This window comes from Meleagris gallopavo, chromosome 29, assembly GCF_905368555.1.
Source record: "Meleagris gallopavo chromosome 29, MGAL_WU_HG_1.1, whole genome shotgun sequence".
Taxonomy (NCBI): domain Eukaryota; kingdom Metazoa; phylum Chordata; class Aves; order Galliformes; family Phasianidae; genus Meleagris; species Meleagris gallopavo.
The window spans coordinates 3,320,752-3,343,093 of NC_139432.1; the positions used below are offsets into that span (position 1 = coordinate 3,320,752).

The following is a 22,342-nucleotide window of genomic DNA, read 5'->3' on the forward strand; positions in this document are numbered from 1 at the left end:
TTCTTCTCAAACACAGCTTTTAATGGGTAATTTTCAAACCCGTAGGTGTTTTTACACAAGCAGCTGGGCTGTAATATTGGATGTGAGTGGAAAGGACCACAATTTAGCTACTTTTTTCCTCACCAGCCAACATATAATGGACCTGCACTCATATAGCTCTGGTAGGAAGTTGATGCTGACCAGAGTAGAGGTGTCCTTAACAAAAGAACATGTCTCCACAGCCTGGTAAGGTGATACTCACACTTAATTACTTCATCACAAGCCTGAAAGCTTACGTAGCAGTCATAGCACCAAGTGTCTGGACAGCAAGCTTAGACATATGGTTTAATTTTTAAGTAGTCCTGTGTGGAATCAGGAGTTTACTCTGCCTGCATCCTGCTGCTCTCAAGGTCTAACCAAGGGTATGAAGAGAGATGCTGGTGGTGTTAACTCTGCATTATTTGGAGACAGATAATCTTTAACTGTGGCCTTACACTGAGCTAGCAAAGGAGAAGGGAGAGTGGGAACAGGAATTTCCTGTCTGATCTTCTCTGTGCTGATACAGTGTCAAAGCCCAACACTCAAGGGGGTGGTTCCCTTCGAGCATAGGGCTTCCTATAACAAGAGCTGGCATGAAAAGCCCTTTGTTTCCCTTTTGCTTCCTTTCCCATTGCTTGAGAGGATCCTGAATCCTGCAAGACGTAGCACAATACCTAAAGCTAAAGTATCAGTCCAAAAAGTAACTGCTTGGGTTACAGCAAGACATCAGTGCTCCTGTCCATGCTTAGTTTCGCTTCTCCCTCAGGGCCTGTTCACTGCAGCATCCTTGAGCAACATCTAACCCTGAGGGCATTTCCCCTTTGGGGAAGGAGAAAGAATCCTACTTGCAACTGCATTCTCACCAGGCCCTCAACGCTGATTTCAGGCTTTTCCCAAAGCAGAACTGTTATGATGTGGAGACTTCAGTCAAACAGCAACTTGCTATGCTTGGTGCCAGCCCTGAATCAGCACAAGCCATGAAGATTCACCTGTGGGAACAGTGAGTAGGAGAAAAGGCAGGCAGCCCACCTCCCTGCTGGCTGTAGGAAGAACGAACACTAGGAGGGCTGTTTCACTGGCTGCTGAGAGTTTCCCAAGAAATTATCATAGCACAAGTCCAGGTGAAGCAGAGAGCTATCCCTGCTTGGGTAAAGTAGAGAATCCTCACCAACAGAGCCACATCCCACAGCAGCACAGCTTAAATGGAACTGCAGGCCCTGGACCAGACATCTCCTTTACCAGAGCACTCCAGCACTGGTTTACTACCTGGAAGACATAAAATAACCAGACCAATCAGCTCAGAGATTGCCCAAGAGCACCAAGCTGTGCAAACCCAACAAGCTGGCCAATGCCACAAGAAAATTAACTGCTGATAAAGGTAGGAACTAAGCTCTGTTCGATATTTCTCCTTCCCACACTATTCTGCACCTGGCACTAGCAGTCATCTCCAAAGAGCTGCATCTCAACAACATTCTTATCCATTAGATTTGCTTTCTCAGCAATTCTAGAACACCTATTCCTATAGAAAAAACACAGGTGCATGATACTGTGTTCTGGTGCATCTAATTTGAATTTGCATAATAGTTAGTCGTCTTATTTATTTATTTTAACTCTGAAAGATCCTAAGCTACTTAGCAACGAAAGATCTGGTTTCCACAAAGGAATTCACCTACAGTTGCATTGCTGCTACTTCTGGAGTGAGCTGCAAACAGCTGCTTGCTGAAACACTGCAGCAGTTTAAGGCAGGAAATGAAGATCTCTATCACCTGTTCCTGGCACTGCATGAAGTAAGGAGGATGTGTGAGGGCATTTCCCATACTAGTTGTACTATAGATAGAAGGGAAATACCAGAGAGAGTAGGCAAACGTGCCACAGCATCTTACTGAGCAGTGAACAAGATGCACATATGCCTCTAGAAATTAAACAACAGCATGAAGGGAAGACAGATGATAGCAAGGAAATCAGAAGGCTGATACGGATCTGTGGCTGTAAGGCAGGCGTGTGCTAGGGAGCGGATCATGTGCAAGCAGAGATGTGGGACTGCTCCTGCATTTTGTTTGTTTCCCTTTACCTGGCTGACATGTCTTTTCATGTCAAAAGATAGATCAAAGAGAGGGATGTAAATAGCTGAAGGGAGCCCTTTGTGGGAAAAGGGCTGTGTTACAGCCAATGACTCAGGCGGATCCCTCCCAGGGAGCCAGCATGAGGATGTCAACTTCCATTAATAAAACAGCCAGGGAAGAAAGTGTGCAACTGCAGGGTGCCCTGGGCATTCAGGAGCCAAATCACCCAGCAAGGCTTGGAAAAGTCAGTCTCCTCTGCAGCAGCCTCTTCCCCAACACAGATGCAGAAGTGACAAAGCAGACAGATAAGGACAAGTACTTTGTTGTCATGTTGGAAGTTTGACAATCCAAGAATACTTGCACTCAGTCCCTTATCTTTGTAGGTCCTTTCTCTGCAGAGTCCTAGGTGTTTGCTGAGAAAGGGACTTAACATTTCCTTTTAACCTCTGCACAACTTGTTCTTGGGGAGAGCAAAATCACTATGTGAAACTGAAGTCAAAAAGCATCTTTTACAGGAAAGCCTCTGCAATCTTCCAGGATCTATTTTGAGGTAAGGGGACTTCATGCCACAGGATCAGAGTAAAGAAGCCAGGCTAGAAAAATCACAGACACAGCATCAGGGAAGGGGGGGTACAGCAAAACAAATTGAGAGACTAAGTGCTCTCCCCACACACTGGAGAAAAAAACTTATCAAGGCACTTGCCTGCTCTTGTCCCAAGATCAGACGTTAGCAGTGGCTGTGCCTGTATACAGAAATGGAAATAGTTGGTGGCTTCACTCTTCACCTGCACTCTTTCGGAGCCAAGTGGGACACTGGCAAGCAGTGGACAGTTATCCCTCTGATAGAATTTCACATTTGAAATAGCATCTCTACAACCCACTGCTTTCTTGTTCATCCATCTGTCAAGAAAAAAGTCTCCAGAGCTTTTCTTCCTGTCCTTTTCAAAGTTTGAAATTTAATTACATGGCCTCTCTTTATGAAGAGTTGCATTGCACAAAGGCGTGGGGCTGAGCAGGGGCAACAACATGCTCTCAAAACCTGGGTCTTCCTTAGCTACCCTCTCCCCTCTCAGCTATACACAGTCCCTGCAGAGATGAAAACAGTCTGGGGTCTGCTCTGAACTGAGCCTGCCAGTAATAGCTCCAACAGGGCTGGCCTGAGCAAAGTATGTTGTGCTTTACTCCTTTCCCATGCCCACACAGCAGGAGTTGCTGGGGCAAAGGAGAAAGCTGGAAAGCAGTTGGAACTAGATGATTTTTAAGGTCCTTTCCAACCCAAGCCAAATCTGTGACTCTATAAACACCATTCTGATCTTACCATGGTGCTTCCCAAGCATACACTGTCCCTTTTATTTGATTATTAACTTTGAGAGTCCCAATCCCTGCTCTCCACAGGGAGCTCAAATCTGGATTTTATGTGCAGTAATAAAAAGCAGGTCAAATATTCCAGCAGGTAGCATTTCAGTAGGCAAAAAGACTTTTTGTTTCCCCCCAAAAAACTCAAATTAGATTCCTACACCATTTGGGGACCGTTTACAGCAAGCAAGGAAACAAACCACAGGTAGAGGAAGGGACTAAATGATTTTAAAAGGAGGCTATGGAAAGGATATGGGTCTGAAATCAGGCAGGAGGGAGTCAAAGCTACACAGCACAAAATTCCTCAAGTCTTAGGATGCAGCTAACACCACCAAAAAGGCTGTGCCCTGCCCCTTCTTCCTGTTTCTGCCACTCTTGCCCGTCCTTTTGCTGCCGCCAAACCTAAACCACAGTAGCGCTCTCTCCTCCTACACAGCACTCAGAAGTGGTTTTCAGGGCTATGGAGGAGGCACTGCTGCTTCCTAGGGGACGTGAGACTGCTGCTCAGCACTGTGTGCCCCGACCCACACCACACGAACCCCCCCCAGACCCCCACCCCCTTACAGATCCCTCCAGCCCTTCACAAGCTCCATACCTGCCCCCAGCTGCCAATTCCACCAGCAAAATCCATTTCTCGTCGCGTCTCTCCCTCACACATCACACAGGCCCTGCAGGTGGGTGCAATCAAGAAACCACAGGCCAGAGTTAAGTGGTTATTAACATTTTAAGGCAAGAGAAGGTGTGGAACAAGAGGAAACCGGGCTTTGGTCAAATAGAATGATAGGATCCTCGGTCCGGTGGGGTTTCTCTGCAGCTTTACCTGAGGGGCGGCCCTCAGAGACCCGCCCGGCCCCTTCCAGCCGCTCGGCGAAGCGTTACCTCCATCCCTCCCGCCTTCAGCAGTCACGGAGGTGCCCGAGGGAAGGAGGCGTGGACCGGAGCGAAGCCGCAGCTCGCCCAGCTCAGCTGACTGCAATGAGGGCGGCCTCTTTTATTACCTCAGCGGAGTAACGGTCGGTCCGGCCGGGGGCAGCCGCCGCCGCTCGGCCCCTCCTGCCGCCGGGAGCGCGCCTCACCTGAACCCCGCCGGGCGTCCGCGCATGCGCACAGCTCCCCCTCAACGTGCGCTCACCTGCGTTTCGCGTCCCCTCCGCTGCCTAAGCTGAATAGAGAGGAAGGGGGGGAAAGAGAGGCAGCCGCGCATGCGCCGCCGCGCGCCTCGCGCCGCTCGCCCTCCCCTCAGCCTATGGGTGTCTCCCCCCCGCGCGCGCCCGCGGCAACCACCTCCTCGGCGCGTGCCCGCGCGTGCGCGCGGCGGAGTCGCGAGACTGGCTGCGGGCGGCCACGTAGCGCTGCGGCGGCGGCGGAGGAGAGGAACGCTGAGCCGAACGCTGAGCCGCCGAGTCCGAGCGGGAATAGCGTCCGTTGGCGTGAACCCGAACCCTCGGCCCGAAGGCGGCGGTCGTTCGGAACGTCTCGGAGGCGGCTGAGGGGGCCGAGCGGAGGGAGGGAAGGAGGGGAGGGAGGGCCCCGGCCGCCCTGCCCTCCGCCCTCCCGCCTCGCCTCGCCTCCTCCACCCGCCCTCCGCCGCCTCGCCCGTGCCCCCCCCTCCTCTCGCCGCCCGGCATGGAAGGCGGCGGGGGCGGCCCTGAGGGGATCGGCCTGGGTGAGTGAGTGAGTGTGTGTGAGTGAGTGAATGCGGGCCGCCCGGCCGGCCCGGCTCCCCTTCCCCCTTCTCTTAGGCCTGGCGGCAGCGCTAGGCCCGACCGCGGGTGGGGGGTGGAGGGAGCGGGGCTGAACCGCCTGAGGGGCCGCTGAGGGGCGGGGAGGAGGGGGAAGGGGTGAAGAATTGGGTGGGGGGGGGTTGGGGGGCTGCCACCTGCTGGGAGCGGCGGGGGGGGGGGAGGGATGGCAGCCCCCAAAGCCGGCTTTGTGTGCCCCCCACCGCGGCCGAGGTGAGGGCTGTGATTCCAATCGCGATTAAACGCGCTCCTTCCTGGAGGTGTCAGGTGAGGAGGCGGCTCCTGCGGAAGCCCGCTGTTGTGTAGGCGCAGGTAGGGAGAAAACGGACGGTTTTCCTCTCCCTCAGCTCCTTGCTTTGGTGTTTTCCTCTCTCCCCTGCCCTCGGGATGTCGGTTGTAGGATGCGTGTCGCCGCGTTTTCGGTTTGCTTTTTAGCTTTTTAGCTCGCCGGTGTGAAGAACAGATTCTTTGAGGCGTGTTTCTCTTTTAATGGTGTGTTCTGTGGTCGTCACTGAGTTTTGTCACGCTGTGCTGTGGAAGTGATGGAAGGGCAGGAGGAGGAAGTGCTGTACACACAAAACATGTGAGGAACGTGAGATTTGTCTTTCCAGGGGAGCTGTGTATTGTTCTGGGAATGGCAACTGGCACACACGCTGTGTTGGCGGTGGTGGATGTGGTGTGAATCTAGAGAACGGTGGTGGGAATGAGTATGGACTGAATGCAGGAGCTGTGATGCCAGCAGCGATTTGTGGAGGTGCACGTTGCTCTGTCACTGCGCTGGCTGCAGCTTCACCTGCAGAAGTTGTGCCCTCCTTCCTTTGGAATAGCTGGACAACGTGCATGCTGTGGTTGCAGAACTCTATGCAACTTATGTGGCTAAAAACTCCAGTTTTAAAATCTCTGGTAGAAAGGAACTATTGCATGTAATAACGTGGACTTGCTGCTATCATTGGTATCTCTTCTCTCTCTTTCCACCTGGATTTTTTTTTTTTTTTTTTTTTTTTTTGCTTTATAGAGATGAATCCTGCTCTTGCTGTATGGTTGGCGTGCTGTATGAACTCAGTCCTTGCCCCAGGCAGCCAACACTCCAATGTAGATACTGATAATAAAGCTGAGATCACAGTGTAAACTTATAATTGAAGGATAGAGATTTTGAAAGCGCTTTCAGTGCATTTGTGTTTGAAAGAGGAATGCCAAATCATGAAGACTTTTTGTTTTTCTAACCAAGCAATTATATGTAATAGTCTGCCTGAGACTGAAGGTTTTATTTATAATGCTATCCAGTGTTTAGTGAGTTTAGCATTCATGAGAACTTCAGCATCTAGTTGCAGTAAATAGATCAGATACTTGGTAAGATAAAATATTTTGTGGCTCAGCATTTGTATTACTTTATGAAGAAACAAACTTCCACGTGTTTACGTGATCAAAGAGATTTTGTCATTAGAGACTTATTCATTTGTCTTAAAGGACATCGTTGATCATCTTATTTCTTAATACTGTTCCAGAAAACCTTTGGCTGATATTTTTTGGAGCCTCGTTTCTTTAGCAGTTTGGTATGAATGTTTAGCTGTATACAGGAGCTAAATTTAAAGAGCTGTGAGGTTCTCCTGTGAGCGCAGGGTACTGGGATGTTGTGGTTTTGCTCTCATTGCTAAAATAATACAATGTGAAGATTTCAGACTGAGAGGTGCAATTTCATCTAAAGATAAGAAGTTGTTGTGTGCACAAAGAACTGCTCAGAGGTTGGAAGTTGTCTCATGCAGTCCCACCAAGAGCATAAGGTATCCCTGTAGGAACTACTTAGGAAGAGTCCTTTGAGTGTTGACAACTGCATTAAATCCATATTTTCAGTAAACAAGATTGCATCTTCTAGTCTTGATACCGTGTGCTGTATTTCTCAGTGCCTAATGGCAGAGCGGTGTACCAACAGCATATCTGAGATGCACATATACATATTTACAGTGATTACAAAACTACATGTCATCCGTGACCTATTTCTGTGGCACAGCATAACATGCCTTATCAAAGAATAAACTTCTTTCTAACTCCATAAACAAAAAGACAATTGGAAGAAAGTGCCAACCCTCTGAGAAGATTGATGTGTTCTCCTCAGCCTGATGCTGTGGATTATTGTTGTATTAAGATGTTTTATAACCTTCTCTTTGTTGGTTAAATTCCTGCAGTATGTAACAGCTGATCTTTGAATGTATTCTGCAGTAAAACAGCCCCCTCAGCAAGATTTTGCCTTCTAAATGGAAGATTAAGCAAATTTTAAGAGCACACAGTTCCTTTAAGCATTCTTACTTCATGTTTTGCTTTGTCTTTGCTATCTGTCTTTTCAGAATCTCATAGTGCAGGGAAGGATGAGACCCCCGCAGCCAGCAGAAAAACCGTGGATTCTTATGTGGAGGTCATTTTATTATCGTGCACTTTCAATATTAATGCAAATCAGTGTAGCAGATCTGTCTGTAGTTGGCATTGCCCTATAATATTTTGAGCTTCTTCAAGCTGAGGAAGCGTGGCTGAATTATTTCAGTGTTTTCCATAAGGAATTTGTAGATTTTAACCTGTTGTTTTTGTGGATTGAAAAGCCCAACTTCAGTATCTCCACTGCAAATGCTAGGCTTACAAGTTTAAAAACTCTGCAGCATTTCCTTTATTGCATCCAAAGAACTATTATCTGTTACCATATAGGGATGTTTTGTGCAGAAGTTACCATTTGATGCCCTTCAGAACATTTTAATAAAAGGCATGATTTGCCCTTGAAGTTACAGACTGCTTGAACACCCTTAGAATAAAAAAAATCTGTGAATAAAATCATATCCTCTCTCAGGTCTTTGAGGGATCTTCATTTCAGTGTTTCAGAAAGTGGGTGCACTTTGCTTATAGCTCTGAATTAAAACTGATGGAGGTCCCATAACTATTAGAAGCACAAGGGACAGACTTTCCGAGTTCACTTGAAACATACCTATAACCTAAACTTCCAGTGCATAATTTCCCAATTACTTTTGCAAATACTTAGTTTTCCGAGTGAATTTAAATTGATGATTTTTTTTTTTTTTTTAATTGCTCCTCCCTCCTGCAAAACAATTGCATGGGGAGTGAAACTCTGGCAGTAGCTCTGATGCCAGCAGCTTAAACTCATTAAGGCAAGCAGCTTGCATGAGTTTCCTTGACACTTTAAGACACCCTTCCCTGAGGAGGTTTCAGACTGGTAGTTTTCACTCAAGAGAAACATTTTGCTATGCTAAGCAGCTCCCAGCACTTATGTGCTCTCGCTTGTGTATATCTAAGTTTTGAAACCTGATTCTTTTCATGGAAAAGTGATTTTAGAAATGTATTGTGGAAATAGAGAGCTGGCCTGCTGGCTGGTACATCACTGCTAGGATCCATATCGAGACATTTGAGACAAAACCTGTTAAGCCAATCCCATCCTTTCTCAGGTACTAAATATTACCAAACAGAAAGCTTTTCAGCTGGAATTTTAGCTATATATTTGTGGTGCCACTGGGCAATCAGATGGCCTGGTAGGGTAGTGTAGAAGTAAATCTTGTGAAGCTTTCCTAATGTTATTTATTTTTACAAGCAGAAAGTTTTACAGTTGGGAATCTGCAGACAAGCATCCATTGATCGATGTGCATTCTTTGGTGGGAATTTGGTACACAGAAAATGGCAAATATTTGAGTTGGAGCACAGCTGAATCTTGCAGGTGCAGAATGTGGACCAGAACTGCTTTTCCTGTGGCTGACCAGTCTGATGGAGGTCTGAAAGTCTGTTCTCAGCTTTACATTTCTTTGGAAGTCATGACAACTTTGTTAGTCCTAATGGGATGGATGGGGATTTATAGAATATTTCTTAACTCTGCTGTGTGTATACAAATTACACATGGTGATAAGTGTGTACTTTGGTGTAGAAGGCAGCTATTTCTAACTGAAGGCCTGGTTGCTGTTAGCTGGTATCTGATGATCAGAGGGCTGGAGCACCTCTTCTATGAGGAAAGGTTGAGAGAACTGGGCTTGTTTAGCTTGGAGAAGAGAAGATTCCAGGGAGACCTCATTGTGGCCTTCCAGTAATTGAAGAGAGCGTATAAACAGGAGAGGAACAGCTGTTTGTGAGGGTGGGTGGTGATAGGGCAAGGGGGAATGATTTTAAACTGAGCCAGGGGATGTTTAGGTTGGATATTAGGAGGAAGTTTTTCCCCCAGAGGGTGGTGAGGCACTGGAACAGGTTGCCCAAGGAGGTTGTGGATGCCCCATCCCTGCAGGCATTCAAGGCCAGGCTGGATGTGGCTCTGGGCAGCCTGGGCTGCTGGTTGGCGACCCTGCACACAGCAGGGGGTTGGAAACAGATGAGCATTGTGGTCCTTTTCAACCCAGGCCATTCTATGATGGCAGGGATAAGGCTTCTCCTAATGTGTAATAGGTACTGGCACTAATGTTTTTGGACACTGGCTGAGCAGTGTTTATGATTTCTGACTGATGGAGATCTTGTTAGCTGTATATGTTTTAAAGAAGCAGCTCTCCTACTCACACTTGTGTAGGTTTTCTGGTTCTGTCTTTTCTACTGTACTGTTTCATACAGTGATGGAGCTCTTTTCTTCATTTTTGTAATTTTTCATTCTTTTTTTCCCTCACAGGCTAGCAAATTTGAGGCATTTCTCATAGAAATGATGGGGTCAGGTGTATTGCCACTCCTCATCTTTGTACGCTTTCTCACTGCAGTAAGTTCTATACCTTCCCTGTTAAATCACACACTCTGCATTTAGATTTCACATTTTGGCTGCACGTCACTTTGAGGGACTTAAGTTGGAAGAGGTATGACATGCACTGTGACATCAGTGACATGAAAATACAAGTTGTGATGCAGAGATGGGATTTCAGAAGGCTTCAGCAGGGACAGAAATGTGTCCTCATGCATCTTTATCACCCACATCATATAGTAGTAAAAATGTTTGCTGGGGAGCTCTAGTTAGCTTTATTGTAACATGCATATCTAAAGTCATTCATTTCACACTTCCTAATAGTTAAATCTATTGGAGTGATATGACACTCTGATTGCAGTTTGAAAGGCTGAGAAAACTTAAGCACTGAATTTAATGGCATCTTTTTTCCTGGCAGTTTTAACACATACCTTGTTGCACTTTGCTTCTAGTTGTATCATTCAGAACTCACTCTGTATCTTCTGTGCCCATGTTTGGTGTCTCCTCTCCTTGCTCTTTCTTTACTGCGGTGTTTTCTACTGCCCCTTCTAACTGTTCTCACCCTAAAACTTGCTAGCTCCTGTAAAGGCAGCATCTCTGTTGGTGAACCTATCATCACTAGGCCTTGGAATTCATTTTTAAGTGAGAATTTGAGCTACCCAAGGGCTGAAGTCATTGGAAAAGAAATCCTGTTTGCTACAGGCTCTGAAAAAGCATTATTTTTTCAGCATAAATTATTAAGCATCATCCTCAGACTGTTGTGATGCCTCTGGTTTTCTTAGTTTGCTGTTTTATGGGCAGTGAAAGCCAGATCACACCTATAGAACAAATGGGTGGTTTCAGGAAGCAAAATTTTGCAGTGGATGGTAGCATTCACGTGTGTGCAGAGTGAGCTGATTCACTGGTCCAGCTGAAAACAAATCCCAAGGAATGATGATGTTTTGGACTGATTTCCCAAGACATCTCTGTGTGCAGCCATAAAAAATGCCACTGCTGGCACAGAACTGCCAAAAGAGTGTGCTGCCTCCTCTGGCCGTTACACAGACTTAGATCAGATTAAAATAACCAAGTAACTTTGACCTTAACTTGATTATTGTCCTCACTTCACCCAGAAGGAAATTTATCACAGAGTGGAGATAAGGTGTAGGTGGCAGGAGGAGGAACTGGGAGTCAAGGCTGCTGTATCAGTGGAGGGAGTACTTACGTTTGAGAGCTGCACCTGCCAAATGTGAAGCTTGAAATGGAGTGCTCCATGGTGCACTGTGTGTTTCCATCACACCTTCAGGTGAATGTAGACTTGCTGAAGGCTTTCTATCTCCATAGTAATTTTAGCACTTAATGTCATTTCTGCTTGCAAAGGTAGAGCTTATGCAAGTAGGAATTTCTGTCCCCCAGTTAGCATTTGTTGAACGCTGATAAAACTGTGTGTTGCTAAATGTACTTGAAGTAACATAAATATTTTAAAAGCAAGACTGTATGTTTTTCCAAACATTTACATTGTGCATCTAAAACAGTGCACCATGTTTCAGAAGATTCAGTAGCCCAAAACAAGACAGTAATTGCTAACGTAAGATACAGTATCTAACAGTTATCCAGTGTTTAGAGGAACACTGTGACACTGTGCAAGGAGAAGCACATGCAGTGGTATAGTTCTAATACTGACATATTTTTTTTTTCTACCCTAGCTTGTCTAAATGTCACAGCAATCATTCCAGGACGGCAGTTCTGGTCGTTGTGCTTGCATGAACACACTTCTCTGCATGGAGTATGAGATCAAATAGAGTAGGTTCGAGTAGTGTTTGGCAATTCAGTAGTTAAAATGCTGCTGGAAGTTATAAAATGGGAACACAGAGGATTTAAATCTTACTTTTATGTTTCATTGGTTTAAACAAATTCACACTTTCACAAAGCCAAAGGTTTTGCTGTTGAAACCTTTATTCCTCATTACATACCACTCTCAGCCAAAAATATTTAGCAGATTTTTGGTGGACTGCAAGCGAAGCTTTTCTTCTTTTTTTCCTTTTTTTTCTTTAATAAATGTAAATTAAACAGGGATTCTGTAAAGTGTGTATTATAACACCACGCTTTCAGCTTTCAGCTGAGATTGAATCATTTTAAACATTCCCCTGAAAGATAAATGATGCAGGAGGACGTGATGTGCTGCGATGTGCAGCATGGACTGCTGAACAGAAAACGTGTTGGCAAACAGCAGTGTTAGTGAACCTGTCTGTGAGCTTTCATGTGCTTTGTACAGAACGGTTCCGTTGAAGGCGGATGGCCTTCTCCATCCTGCACACTGCAAGTGTCTCCTGTAGGGCTCGCTAAGCTATGAGTTACAGCTGTTCTGGGTTTCATTCTGAGTGCAGGTATCCCTTAAGGTTTATTATTTCTCACCAAGTTATTGCTGTTAGTTTAAACTGAGGAAGAACACCTTTCCTCTGGAATATACGTCCAGATGGAAGATATACTTATCAACTTTGCTTTGTGGACAGTGTTTACTGTTACATTTTTCTAAGTTCACTCCACTGATCTGCATTGAAAACACAGCCACACATCTACTGCCACTTCTGTCACTCCTCACCCTCTGGGAGGAAAAATGTTAACTTAGAGAAACAAAAGTACAGATCTTGAGGATTAGACTTCGTATGCCAGCCTGTGTAGCCTATATTGTTAGGGCAATTATTTGCAGTCTTGTCGGTGTTGTTTAATAAGTAATATCATCACTGGGCATCTGTGAAAATAAATGAACAGTTTAAAAAGTTCGTGGAGTTTTTATTAGTTTTCAAGATATGCAAACAGATAATGAGGAAGGGAGAGTTTCTGAAGCAGAAAGGAATCCTGCTACTGAACAAGAAGAAAACCAGGCCAAAAACCGAGTGGTTTGGAACAAAGGACAGACTAATGGCTGAAACAATTGCCTTTCAGTATCATGGCAGTTCTGGGGATTTGGGCACATACTTTGAGGAATATACACATTCAAAAGGACAGATAATCTTTCCATAATTACAGTTATTACAGGAAAGTGATTAGCATGAAAGCTAGGCATGTATATGTGAATGACTACGGTTAAGTAACTACCTGGTTTTGTTTTTATCTCGCCTTCTGTTTTTTGCATTGAAAGAAATAAAAGTGCTCAGAATAGATTTGAATACAAGGAAGTTCCTAACCATAAGTGTTTAATTTTGATATATTAAAGACAGCAGGAAGTGCAAAGACTTTTAAGTTTAACTAGATTGTGCTTTACAGCACATCTTTCAGGATAACAGTGTTGAGATCCATGATTATCTATTTCAAAGTGGTTCCTTCCCAACAGAAAGCCTTCAGCTTGTGGCGAAATCTGGGGGATTATAATGCTGCTGAGTTCTGAAATGGCAAATTCTTCAACTATTTTCTGTGCAGATAATGCTTGAAAATATTCTAGATTGTGAAAATCGCTGGTTTTGAAAGCCTTTGTCCTCCAAAACAGATTTCCAGATACAACCAAAGTATTTCATCTTCAGAAACAGAAAAATTCTGAAGGTTTTTTATCCTCGCTGTTGTGTTTTAACTGTGGGATATTATAGAATTATAAGAGGCATTTCCTTCAGATTGGAAAGACGCTCTGCCTCTTTTTTTCCATTAGGTTGTTAAATATTTAGAGGCAAAAAGACAGCTCCATACAGTGAAAATATGTTGCCTGCTGAGTTAGCGAGATACCTATCACAGATTATTTTAGGAACAGTTGGGGAAAAGAAAACAAAAAGTGGGAGATGAGACTGTTTGGATGTTGTATTTCATCTCTGCTTTTCATATACCATCCTGCCAAGCATACTTGTGCCCAACCTCTGCTTGGAGAGCTGGGCACTATTTACTCACTCTCCAGTCTTTTGTTTCCTTGCCAAGACTCCCTGCAATATTTCCAGTTACTGCCAGCACTGTTGTGTTTCATTGGATTCTTTTTTTTTTTTTTTTTAATGATGTCTGAACAGCTTTAATTTCACCAAAATGCAAACCACGGTGCTGCACATGTTTTGTATCTCAGCTTACATATGAGTTGATGGGAAAATCTGCTTCAAGTGAAGAGAGTTACGATTTTTGTTTTCACAGTACAGTCTCAGCAGTTCCTTTTGGAACACTGCTTCCAAACATCCTTCTCTCCACGTTAAGCTATAGATCCCAAAGTGCAAAATTGACATTCTGATTCAGCAGAAAGGATTGCTCATCTCTGCTTTCCTTTGTAGCTTTCCCTCAGTGCCAAACCTGTTGGCAGGTGCCATCTCTTAGGTGGGTATTACTGATGGTGCAACAGACAGTTGCGTTTCTTCTTTTATTCTGAATTCAGGTGGGCAAAGGCAGTGTAGAAACAGCAGCCCTGTGCTGTCTTGAGATAGGATTTACAAGTAAAGAACGTTTCTTCTTTTTTTTTTTTGCATATAAAGCAGCTGAGATGCACAAGAAAGGAGCGATTGTACGGCGATGTAAATAATTCCCTCTTGTCCTATAGTCCTGATTACCCTCTGCTGACACGATGTAACTTGTACCAGATGTGTTTTACCATTAACTGGGAATTGCTGTGCCTGTGCACTGCTCTGTTTCGTGCACCTGTTCTTCAAACTGTGTGGCTGTATTGCAGCTTTTTTTTCATGTGCTCTGAGATATTGCTGATGTATTGAAATGTGCGAGGAGCATTTTACTCAAAGCCTTGACTACAGCATTGCATCCATAGTCATTTCTTGTTAATGTGCTACTCAGAATTCAGAGAGAAACTCATTTTGCTGATGTGTTCTCTTGTATCTCTGTCTTGCCATCTGATGAAATTTGTGACATTAAATTGATTAATGGGTAACACTGATTACTACAAATATTTACAGAAGCTGAGCAAAAAATCACCTCTGCTTTACTTCCACATTTACACTTACTTCAAACTGAACACAATTAATGCTGTCTTAAAACAGTCCTCATACTTCTTCTGTACCCAAATGAGGTCATTAATAGGTGTGGAAGTGTTCTTAAAATTCTGCTATTTTGAAAGGGTTGAGCCATCCTGCTGTATTCTTAATTCAGTTTTTAGCTGTCCTGGGCATTCCTACCTGTTGAATTAATACAGCCACAGGAAACAGAGAAGCAGATTCTCCAGTTTCAGATAGAAATTTGGGTGGTGGTCAGCCTGTGACACATCCCCAGCATGGCATAATGTTGGGGCTGTGTTCATTTAATCCACCCAACCTGCTATTGCTGCCTTATACCTCTTCCAAGCATAGTTTCTTCAACAAATACTTGACTAGTTTGAAATTGGCACGTTATCTTGTATAATATAAGTGATTTATTTTATACACATGGTTGTTTCAGTGCTTGCAGACTGTGTGCAACGTTGGCTGCCCCAGACTGAAGTGGAGCTGCTGGATTGTAGCTTGCAACCAAAGCACATCCAAGATCTTTAACACCTTCAGACTGTTAATACAGACACAGAATGGCTATGGTTTGTAAATTGAAGGAAGGATTTTCATCTTTTGAAGTGATTTTTTTGGCCCTTAGAGCTATGTGGGAAGAGTGGGGAAACCTCCAGATGTTAACTAAGTAATAAATCAATGCAGTGCCATCTTCACATGTATATGCATCACCTCATGTGCCTGCATTACTTCTCCTAGACTTGCAGCAAGATAAATTAGACCAATGTCTGCCAGCTTTCATGTATAGTACTGATAATTCAGTAGGCAGCAGTGAAACTGGTTCTTAAAAGGAGAGTGGGTCATCTCTGGTTGTGGGGTGCCCCAAAGAGCCTTTCCATTCCCCTTCTGGGAGCCAGCAGAAACAGGGCAGGCCAAAAGAATGAGCAGTTCAGTGTACATCTGTGGAGCTGGCAACCTATTTCTGACCTCAGGCAAACAGCTGTAGGCCACGCAGGGGTCAGGAGCTTCCAGGGAGCCTTGATGTGCAAGAATGACTGTGCTACCACTTCACTTAGAAAGGGTGGATAAGTAGTGTTTCTCTTTACATCAGTGTCTGCTTTTGGTGGATGCTTGCCAGCACACAAATCACACAACCTGAATGCACATCAGACTAAAATCTGAGATATCCAGACTTCAAGCTGGCCGCTTTCGGAGGCCTCCCTCTGCCCTAAAGGACATGTAATTTAAATTCATTAACCCCTCTGAATATTGAACTTGGTCTTTACTGATTTCAAGGCATCAGCTGAGTCAAAGTCGAGGCAGGCAGCGTTCTGTGTTAGAAACTGTTCTATTTTTAGTCCAGAGAGCACGAAGAAATGTGTTTTTCTTCAGAAGCAGCAAAAGCATTATGTGAAGTGTTATTCCCACATACACAGTGCTTCCTCCACCCACGTGTGTGTATGTGTGTGTGTGTGTGTGTGTGTGTGTGTGCTTTCTTTCTGGGTGTGAGCTGTGATATTGGTAAGCTTGCAAACATTTCTCGTGCAATCTTCGATTACCAAACGTTGCCTCCTAAGTTCATTCTGTGCTCGTAATGGTCATTCTTTGTTTGTTTGTTTTATGTCTTGAATCTCCAAAAACCAACTTTGAAGCTTTAGATTGAGGGTGGTGAGGCACTGGAACAGGTTGCCCAAGGAGATGTGGATGCCCCATCCCTGCAGGCATTCAGGACCAGGCTGGATGTGGCTCTGGGCAGCCTGGGCTGCTGGTTGGTGACTCTGCACGCAGCAGGGGGTTGGAACCAGATGAGCACTGTGGTCCTTTGCAACCCAGGCCATTCTATGATACTGTGATCCCATCTATGTTTTAATGAGAACGTTCATTGCTCTCATTTGTAGTATGGCTGAAATTCATTCAGTGAGCCCAAGCTGTTGAGCAGCTTCGAAAAAGAAATGGATTCCCCCTATAAGATTTCTTATGTTTGAGATTAGAGGGGGAAAAAAAAAAAACCAACAAGTTCTGTTGCAAGATTTTTTCACGGTATTTGAACTGCTGCCTCTCAGATCTGTCAGCCGCCCAATAGTGCATTGTTTGTGTTTGATGTATGAGGAGGGCTTTGCTTTACCAGCTGTTTGGCTGCTAAATAATTTTGTTCGAAAGTTGTGGGTCCCTCGAGGGTGGCAAGCAGCGCACTGAAAGCGAAAGTAGGTTACAGTGCCTGCAGGCTGAAGTGGTTTTCAGACCCAGAAGCTTTGATAACTCGTAATCTGCCCTTCTTTAAAAACTGTTTTTTGAAGTGGTAACGTGTTCACACAAAGTGGTGTATTGTATTGAATGTGCCGTAAATGGATGAAATGATGAAATGATGAAAAGATGAAATGATGGCAGAAGAATATTTCAGCATTAATGGGGGGGAGGTTGAAGTTAAAGCTTCCTTCTCACGATGAGATTTTGCTTTTTCTGGCTGTGTAGCAGCAGAATTCTGGTAGCCTTCCCAAACTCCTCCTGCAGTTTGTGAGAAATGCTTAATGTGCCCAGGAAGTAATCAGGTGTGGTTTTCTATGCAACATAGTGATTTTTTTGGAAGCAGCTGAATAATTTATTAAATGTTGTCAGAGAAAAACTGAACGGTGGATTGCATCTTGCCCACTGCTTTTAAGCTCCTTCCTGAGTATAGGATTGTTAATTCTGGCTTGCAATCACAGCCAGCTTATTTGGTTATTTACTAGCATTTCCATCTAAACGTTACTTGTGATCACAAGCCAATGTTAACAGCCCCATCTCCACGTATTTCCTGGCCCAGCTGGGTTTGGCTCTCCTCCTCCTCCCTCACCTCTGCAGCTGGGAAGCTGCAACTGGGAGCCTGCTGGGCTGGGGAGAGCAGGAGCAGCAGGAGCAAACCCTGCTGCTGGGGTGCTCGTGAGTCTGCCTGCAGGGTTCTTGTTGAGTGCATTTGGAAATAGTGAGAGCTGTTCAAGAGTCTTTTGAACTAACTGCAGGCTTGTAATCAAGCAACTGCTGGTTGGTAAGTCACTTTCCCTAGCGTGTTATTTCAGAAAGATTAGGGCAAGGTTCAATCTTTTTTATTATTCAAACTACTGAGACCATTGGTAGGTTTATTTCCTGTTCAGTTAAATTCATTTTGAAGGGGGAAATTTCTGTTGGAACAGCGAGCTTGAAACTGCAATATATGAAAAATTGTGTGAAAACATGTTTGGAAGGAAGTTACTGCATTTGTTGTGTGGAAAGTAACTCAGAATGAAGTGGAAGGAAATTTATCATAAAAATCCATGTCTGTATTACTGCTTCAGATTGGTTGTTTTTCACCAAAGAATAATAATAAAAATCAGAGTATGAGTCTGCAAGTGTAAATGTTTTATTCCTGTCTGCTGCCTGAGGTTTCTAACATGAAACTCAGTGAGATTTTCAAGCCCTGATAACAGGAATTCTGTTTTCTCCATACTTAGAGAAGGACCCTAAAAGAAAACATAAGTGATGATCTCCTCGTGGGATCTCTCCCTGTCTCTCCTTCATTAACCTCTGCATCCTGTAGTTTCAAGTGCTGTTTGCATGAGCAGCTCTGATGTATTTCTGACTTAATCCACACAACCAACAATCTTGGCTTGGTATTGGTAATACTGTGCTAGTAAAATGTAATTGTCCTGGTAAAAAATAAATGAGAGAGCTTGATTACTTGTATTCATTAGGGATCACGTGATAATTTTTGCAAGAGGAAGTAATGGTGTCCTGGTCAAATTCCAACTTGGATAACATAACTGAAATTTAGATGGGCAAATGTAATATCACTTGGCTACTGCAGTGAGGAATAAACAGTTGGGGGAAGGGAGAGTGAGACAAAAGAATAAGGTATCTTAAATCAAGAGGCTGTGAGGGATTTCTGAGGTGGAAACAAGTAGGGGACACAGTGTTCTTAACCTGAGTCAGTGCTGCCAGTTGAAAATGTTTCCATTGAAATTCTTCATGCGTATCTACCTACTACTAATGGAATGTTGTTTGGTATAGAAACTTTATATGCCCACTTCCTGGGTAAGAATGGGCTCTCCAGAGGAGGTTCTGATGGAGAAGAGCTGTTTCTATGTAGGTGTACACCTCTTTTGATGGAGAGGCATGTAGAGTAGAGCATTGTCTTGGGACCATCACTCCTCCAGAGTGTCCAGCAGAAACACAGATCAGCACAGACTCAGCTTTGAGGCAGTGATAGTGGTCTTTGGCAAGTGGGGAGCGTTCATCTGGAAATTAATAGTGTGCTCTGATTTCAGATCCTGACAAGTCTAGTTCTAGTTCTGGCTCACATAAAGGTGTGTGTATTTGTGGCTCGCTCCCACGTTTGCTTGAGATAATGCTGTAGGGCAGTCCCCCCCTGCAGGAGATACAGCTCAAAGATGGTATACACTGGGCTTTACCTCAGTTGTACAAACTCAAAAGAATTTGGTGAATATTTTAATGATTTTTTTTTTAATTGACCTTATCTTCTCTGTTGTCTTTTATAGATAAAATGTTCAACAGTTCGTTGGCAACTTTCTTCAGAAGAATAATTACTACTGCTCTGCTCTTGCCATAATATCAGAGTTCTGTGACCTTCACATCCGTGCTAAACATCAGCAGAGAATCCTGGTTTGTTCCTTCTGTGTAGATGGAACAGGCATCGGTCATGAGAACCCATCCTGATTTAAAGCTGCTTGCTTGGTTTTCTGGGATTAAAGGTGCTTAATGAATCAGGCTCCCCCAGATGAGTCAAACAGCCAATTCTTGCCAACAGTTGGTTGAAAACTGTGCTGTGCATGTAGCAGGTATGGCGCAAGAGGACAGTCGCCGTGGTCAAGTGCCACCCACATTTTATCATGGTGCCAGCCAGGAACTCGATCTGTCCACCAAAGTATACAAGAGAGAGTCAGGAAGTCCTTACCCAGTGTTGGTGGACAGCAAAATGAGCAAACCACACCTCCATGAAAGAGAGGAGCAGCCGTATTTCAGGGAGAACAGATCAGTAGGAGAAGTCCGGGCTGTGAAAGAAGATAGAGAAAACTCTGACGACTCTGAGGAGGAGGAAGAGGAGGAAGATGAAGTGACTTACAAAAGGGAGCAGATTATAGTAGAGGTAAACCTTAACAACCAAACATTAAATGTATCAAAAGGGGAGAAGGGTGTCCCCTCCCAGTCCAAAGAGACTGCTGTTCTTAAGACCAGCAGTGAGGAAGAGGAGGGTGACAGTGGGGAAGAGGCCACTGAAGACAGTAATGATTATGAGGAAAATGAGAGGCAGAAGAAAAAAGAGAAAAGAGTGGAAAAAGTTAGTGTTGCACAAAGGAGAACAAGGAGAGCTGCATCTGCTGCAGCAGCCACAACTTCCCCATCACCCAGAACTACAAGGGGTCGTAGAAAGAGTGTGGAGCCCCCCAAGCGTAAGAAGAAAGCTGCAAAGGAGCCCAAGGCACCTGTGCAGAAATCAAAGTGTGAAGAGAAGGAGACTTTAACCTGTGAGAAGTGCCCCAGGGTGTTTAACACACGCTGGTACCTGGAGAAGCACATGAACGTCACTCACAGGCGCATGCAGATCTGCGACAAATGTGGGAAGAAATTTGTTCTAGAAAGTGAGCTGTCCCTTCACCAGCAAACAGACTGTGAAAAAAATATCCAGGTAGGTTTGCTCACCTGCTTGCCAGATTTCCATACCTTCTGTCGTGCCCTGGATACAGCTAGCGGACACTTCAGAGGGGGAAATCTTTTGTGCAGACCAGGTTCTGACCAAGGCCTTGTCTCTGCTTATCAACACCTGGTATCTTCCAAAAGAAGTAAATGGTAGGGAACAAAGTGTGCAAGCGTCGTCTGATTTAGCAGAGTTACTCTAGTATTTAACTGTATGGTGGGGAAAATGCAAAGCCACTTTAACAAATGTCAAACTCTAGAGTAACTGGCCTGGAAACAAGTGCATTTGACAGAGTAGAGCCAACTTCTTCAGGTGCTGAGCACCTGCAGCTATCACTAGCTTTCAGGTTTAGAAGCTAAGGTTTCAGGGGAGAATGAAATTATGTAAGTGGTATTACAAGCAGAAAACTTTACAAAACTGGAGAGGCAAGCAGGTGAGAAAGAAACTAGCCAAGTCAGGATTTGGAGTTGTGTTAAAATGTAACTTCTTTAAATCCTACTGAGATAATCATATATAAATAACTTACAGCGTTGCATATAGCTCATGGATTCACAGGGAAACGCATGAATTCAGTGAGTAAGCCTGTTCATGAGCCTGCCCTGTTCTCAGTGCAAGAAAAACTTACTGATAATACAAAGATGTCTGGTCTTACTCACCAGATTTGCAGTGTATAATTTTATACAACAATGGAAGCCTGTGTTGTAATAGAACCATTTTAAAGTTAAAGTTGTGGAAAGAGTTTTAGTTTCTTATTCATCTGTGGTTTGTATTTTGCTCATAGGCATCTGTGTTCTCATGTAACTGGGGGCAATGTTGTTTTATCTGGCGATTTGAACGTGCTTTTTTGCCTTGTTAAACTTGGCGTGGTGTTGCCTAGTTGAAATTCTTCCACTGCCAGGGTGAAGCAGCTTGGGTTCAGTTTCTGTGCAGCTGAAATGTCTGGAGTTTGTAGGACAACAAGGTTTTTTTTTTTTGTCTGTCCAGTGAGTTTTACCAAAAACGTTTTTAGTTTGTTTATTTGCTGAAGTGCTAAACTGAATTGTTATTCAGTTCCCACTGTGTGGGAGACGGTTGAAATATTTGTTGCAATTTCTCTTTGCTGTACGACTCAAATGCAGATCTGTGTAACGCTATGCTATTTTTCCTTATGTTTCAGCTCATAGGAGGAAGACTGAAGGAAGGAATATATAATATAATGAGTCTTGAGCACAGTTAGTGAAATGCATAGATATCTCAGTATGTTCTTTGAGTTTTTGAAATAAACTGTTGTGAAGTTTTGTGTGGCAGAGGGCACTTAAGGTGCAGGAATACTCTATCATCCAGATGGCTCATTCACAGCATAAAATCTTTTGATTTTAGACAAGAATTCATGAGTAGTTTGAATGTGTAGTATAGAACTGAGAAGCATCCCATAATCCATGCAACCATGGGCCTTTGAGGAGTTGCATATTCCTTTGTCCAAAGGAATAGAAAAAGAAGTTGTAGAAATTGTTTTATATCCAGTGCCAGAAGAATCAGCTCCAGGAAGCTTCCCATTTATTCCTAGTGGTGGAGGCACTGCTACACATCTTCACACTTTTGCTATAAGTATATATTCAGCAGTTATTTTTGTTAGGCTTAACATTTGGAATGCATTTCACAGCTGCCTGCAAATTTGTTTTTATTACACTTGGCAAAAGGAGTAAAGGGATGTGAAAGTGTTACATTAATGTAGGGTTTAATATGTCAAGGGAGATACAATTCTCTAAACGCAAATGGCTACATTATGTAAGAGGTGATAAATATGACTGACTATTCTCTGTATTTTTCGTCTAAGTGATGGAATATGTCTTTTTTTTTTTTTTTCCCAGATAATTTCTGTTTTTATGCTTTCAAAATGAGCAGCTTCCCAGAATTTTCATTGTCATCTTAGAGTCTGTGTAGTAGAT

At 43.9% G+C, this 22,342-nt stretch overlaps 2 protein-coding genes across 19 annotated transcripts in view; one reads left to right on the forward strand and one right to left on the reverse strand.

Annotated features, from left to right (window-relative positions):
- LOC104914590 (uncharacterized) lies at positions 1 to 5,065 on the reverse strand. Of its 18 annotated transcripts, none has more exons than XR_014880069.1 (5): positions 4,514 to 4,653; positions 4,317 to 4,407; positions 4,033 to 4,105; positions 2,785 to 2,824; positions 1 to 1,284 (listed from the first exon to the last, which is right to left on the reverse strand). XR_014880069.1 is itself a non-coding variant. In XM_085211167.1 (5 exons), the coding sequence occupies exons 1-4, from the start codon at positions 5,063 to 5,065 to the stop codon at positions 1,217 to 1,219; spliced, it is 525 nt and encodes a 174-aa protein (XP_085067293.1). In that variant the 3' UTR covers positions 1 to 1,007; positions 1,187 to 1,216. The 18 variants fall into 18 exon arrangements, 4 of the variants coding, with proteins under 4 accessions (XP_085067293.1, XP_085067294.1, XP_085067292.1 ...); XR_014880066.1 differs by having other exon boundaries at positions 4,258 to 4,407; XM_085211167.1 differs by lacking the exons at positions 4,317 to 4,407; positions 4,514 to 4,653 and adding an exon at positions 4,722 to 5,065 and having other exon boundaries at positions 1 to 1,007; positions 1,187 to 1,284.
- The window catches only part of ZNF652 (zinc finger protein 652), a 25,472-nt gene continuing 8,093 nt past the window's right edge, over positions 4,964 to 22,342 (forward strand). Inside the window, exons 1-2 of the mRNA XM_085211161.1 lie at positions 4,964 to 5,103; positions 19,258 to 20,405. Coding sequence (XP_085067287.1) covers positions 19,497 to 20,405 — 909 coding nt within the window. The 5' untranslated portion in view covers positions 4,964 to 5,103; positions 19,258 to 19,496. The remainder of the gene's footprint in view (positions 5,104 to 19,257; positions 20,406 to 22,342) is intronic.